General features: G+C 54.5%; 1 protein-coding gene across 1 annotated transcript; it reads right to left on the bottom strand.

Moving 5' to 3' along the window:
* Positions 1 to 1,070: 1,070 nt before the first annotated feature.
* On the bottom strand, positions 1,071 to 3,105 carry LOC125520590 (glycosyltransferase family 92 protein RCOM_0530710). The gene has a single exon (XM_048685544.2). It carries the CDS (start codon positions 2,972 to 2,974, stop codon positions 1,235 to 1,237), a length of 1,740 nt encoding a protein of 579 aa, XP_048541501.2. The 5' UTR covers positions 2,975 to 3,105; the 3' UTR covers positions 1,071 to 1,234.
* Between the last annotated feature and the right edge of the window lie 410 nt (positions 3,106 to 3,515).

The raw sequence follows: 3,515 nt of genomic DNA, 5'->3' as shown, positions 1-3,515 counted from the left end.
TCCTACTTGCAACCCACTACTGTTAGGTGCTCACGCGTCACCAAAAGCGACCCATTATTCTATTTTGTGCTTTTGTTTACAGATTTTCCATATATATTTACACTTGAAGAAGCATAGCATGCATGCCACATGTGTGACATGAATAATGGAATAATTTCCATTTCCGTGTATATTGCGAAAGTAGATATTATATTCTGTAGCTACCCACGAGAATTGGTCCACTCAATATGTACATCCAAGAAATTAAGATGTTTAATGCAAAACCTGTTTTTCACATTGTTTTGTTTAAATATTTATTGCGATAGTTGTTCGTATTGCATACTTCCTCCCTTTCAAATCAACTCAAGCTTTAGCTTTGTCCTAAGCTATTCTTTTTAGATTTGACTGAGTCCATAAAAGAATATATCAACATAACCCCAAATAAGTATCATCAACAGATAAAAATAATTTAATGTTTATGTATAAGAGGTAAGTCAATAAAGGTTGCTTTCTTTCGTTCTCATCTAGCCGTTATAATTCTTAGAACCTGGCACCAGTGCGACCCTTTTAAGCTGCAAATGGGCTGTCCCGAATCACAACTTGTTTGTTCTTTTTGTGCACTTCAAGTTACATACCAATATGCACAAATTGGGATCGAATGATCTCTTGAAAGGCCCTCCTTTGCATCTCAATGCCTTTTGGAAAGCAGTTTCTTTTTGGCATAGAATTCTGAATTATCGGAGAATTGTCCTTTGGTGGAAAGTTAAGGATGCACTCTCTAACTAGGTAAATTTCACATACAAAATTACACATCATATATATGGTGGCCACAACAAATCTTGCCAAGAAAAGAGACAGAAGAAGTCGTGATGCGATGAAAACCAGGACACACTTTGTATCTTGTATATAGAATAATATATGTTGTTAACAAAGTTGCTTGGTGGAGCAATCTTTTTGTTATTGTTTTTGACAATTGCTTGGTGGAGCAACCTATGACCATTAGCTGTTACAAACTGCCCTCTCAAGCAATCCTGCTGGAGAAAAAAGAAGTACCTGCCTTGCCCAGATCATGGCAAGCAAGCACATATCCATCAACAGAATATACTATATATGTTCAAAACCAAGCAACCTTTTGTACAAGAAAGGGACCGTGCCCTATAGTTCCTAACCCAACAATGTTTATACAATTATGTCTTGAAAGAATCAGTGTTGCTGTATCCTAATCTTCTTTGGTTTGTACACTGCAATGCATCAGCTACGATGAGCTGCTGCTGTGTCCTACAGTAGTGAGATTGTTCCCGAACCCAACGCCGAACCATCTTCGGGTCGCGTCGTGGAGCAGAGTGTCGTTCACCTCGCAAAACTTCTTCGTCCAGCCGACCGGCTCGACCGCCTCGAAACCGAGGCCGGGGGTCCGGTCCTTGGACTGAAGGTTCACCGGGTCGGTCCAGTCCGCCACGTACGTCGACACCCGGCGCCTGAACTTGACCTTGAACTCCTCCCAAGCTTGGTACTTGTAGTGGTTCACGCGGACCCGCTTGCTCCACTCGACCCGGAACCCGGGCCGGAGCGTGAAGTGATGGATCGAGTTGAGCAGCGTGTCGTCCGCCGCGTCGAGCCGGAGCAACGACTTGTGCCGCTCCTCGGCTCGCCTCCGGCACGTGTAGCCTTGGGTGACCCCTTCTTTCGGGTTCGCGCTATGACCGGAAGGTCCAAAATCGGCGCACCTCATCGACACCCGGCCCACGTCCGGCTCGACCGATGATACGATCGACCGGAGCATGGATTCGGTGGGGGCCTCCGACTGGTTCCATCTCGGGGAGAAGATGAACTCGTCGACGTCGACGAAGGCCACCCACTCGCACCAATCTCGGAGCGCTGCGGCGCCGTGGGAGAACCCGGCCTCCTGGGCCTTGGCCCACGGCCATGTCACGGTGGTGATGTTGTACCCGGCTGAGTTGAGCTGGTGGACCTGGTCTGCCAGGTCGTCCTCGCTCCCGTTGTCGTAGAGGTAGAACCGGTCCACGCCTATGGCCGCGTGGTACACCACCCACTCCGGCAGGAACTTGGCCACGTCGCGGACCATGGTGCAGGCGCAGATCAGCTTCCTCTCCGGCGCCGGCGTCGATGACGAGCCAGAGCGCGGCGGGCTGTAGACGGCCAGGGACGGGAGGGGATCCTCGCCGGCGGCGGCGAGCGTGACGCGGAGCTCCTGCGATGCGGCGGTCGACGGCGGAGGCGGGCACCGGAAGACCTGCTGCGCCGACGTGGCCGCGGGGAGCGAGGCCACGACGGCGTCACCGGCGCCGGCACCCCCGCGGCGGTAGTACACGCACCGGATATCAGAGGCCGCGCGGTTCACGCCTTGCCGCGGGTTGACTCCCTTGCCGAAGACGAGCACGTCGCCGCCGTGGACCACCGCGGACTCGTACACCAGCCGGCTGCTCCACCTCAGAATCTCGGGGGATTTGCCACCACTGGTGGCGGTACTAACCTTCGACGACGACGACGACGACGAGATCACGAGCCGTGGCGCGCGGAGCCGCCTCTGCCTGCGCGCCGGCACGGGCACGACGCAGAGGTACGCGCGGCGTCCGGACGCCGGCAGCCTCCCGAGCGTGCGCGCCAGGGACGACGCGCCGCGGCCGAACGCGCACGTCGCGTTCCCTCCAACGTCGTCCTGGGCGCCGGGGCGGAGCAAGACGAGCACCTCCCAGTCCGGCAGCAGCACGGCCTCAGTCTCCAACGGCGGCGACCGCGACTTCCGGCCGGCTGCGGGCGTGGCGGTCGCAGTAGTCCCTTTGACGGCGCCGAGGCGGACGTGCAGCCGGCGGGGCGGGACGAACTGGAGCGCGCGCGCGGGCGCGGCGAGCAGGCCGGCGGGGTCGACGCGGCTGAAGCAGAGGACCGCGGCGAGCGACATGGCGACGGCCGCGGCGGCGATCAGCAGGCGGCACCGCGCCACGGCGTGCCGCCGGCGCGCGTGCAGCTGCATGGCCGCCAGCGTCGGCGGCAGCGGCGACGACGGGGATAAGGGACGATCGACGGACGCGGCAGCTACCGCGGCAGCAACAGAGCAAAAAACGAACGGACTCTTCCGGCCGGTAGTCAGAGGCCGTTCCCCTCGGGTTATATACGTGGCGTTGACTGGAGGGCGCCGTCCGGCGGCGATAGTTTGAGTTGGAAGCGGTTGATTAGTTTAGGAAAGCTCGACTAAGCCTAAGTAATTATAGCAACAAACGCTGCGATGGAAACGAGATAAGACGTAGATAAAGGAGGAAACGCAACAAGTTTTGAGAGTCCTCCGCGACCACACTCTGTTTTGAAAAAAATTGCAGTTGCCTAGGAGTATTTATTTACAAACTCCTCTAAAACAAGTTTATTTACAAACTTTTCCCTAAAAAAAGGTTACTCCATTTGTGTGAATAAAACAAATCCATTTGTGTGACTAGGGGACGGGGAGTGCTTTTAAAATTTACAGGCTGTCTCTTGTACTCTTCTTCCTCGTTTCAATCATTTTTTGACTGATCTAGATG

Source organism: Triticum urartu, chromosome 7A (assembly GCF_056163025.1).
Source record: "Triticum urartu cultivar PI428250 chromosome 7A, HENAU_Tu73, whole genome shotgun sequence".
In the NCBI taxonomy this organism is placed as follows: domain Eukaryota; kingdom Viridiplantae; phylum Streptophyta; class Magnoliopsida; order Poales; family Poaceae; genus Triticum; species Triticum urartu.
The sequence above is the reverse complement of the archived record's forward strand: the minus strand, read 5'-3'. Positions and strand labels throughout refer to the sequence as shown.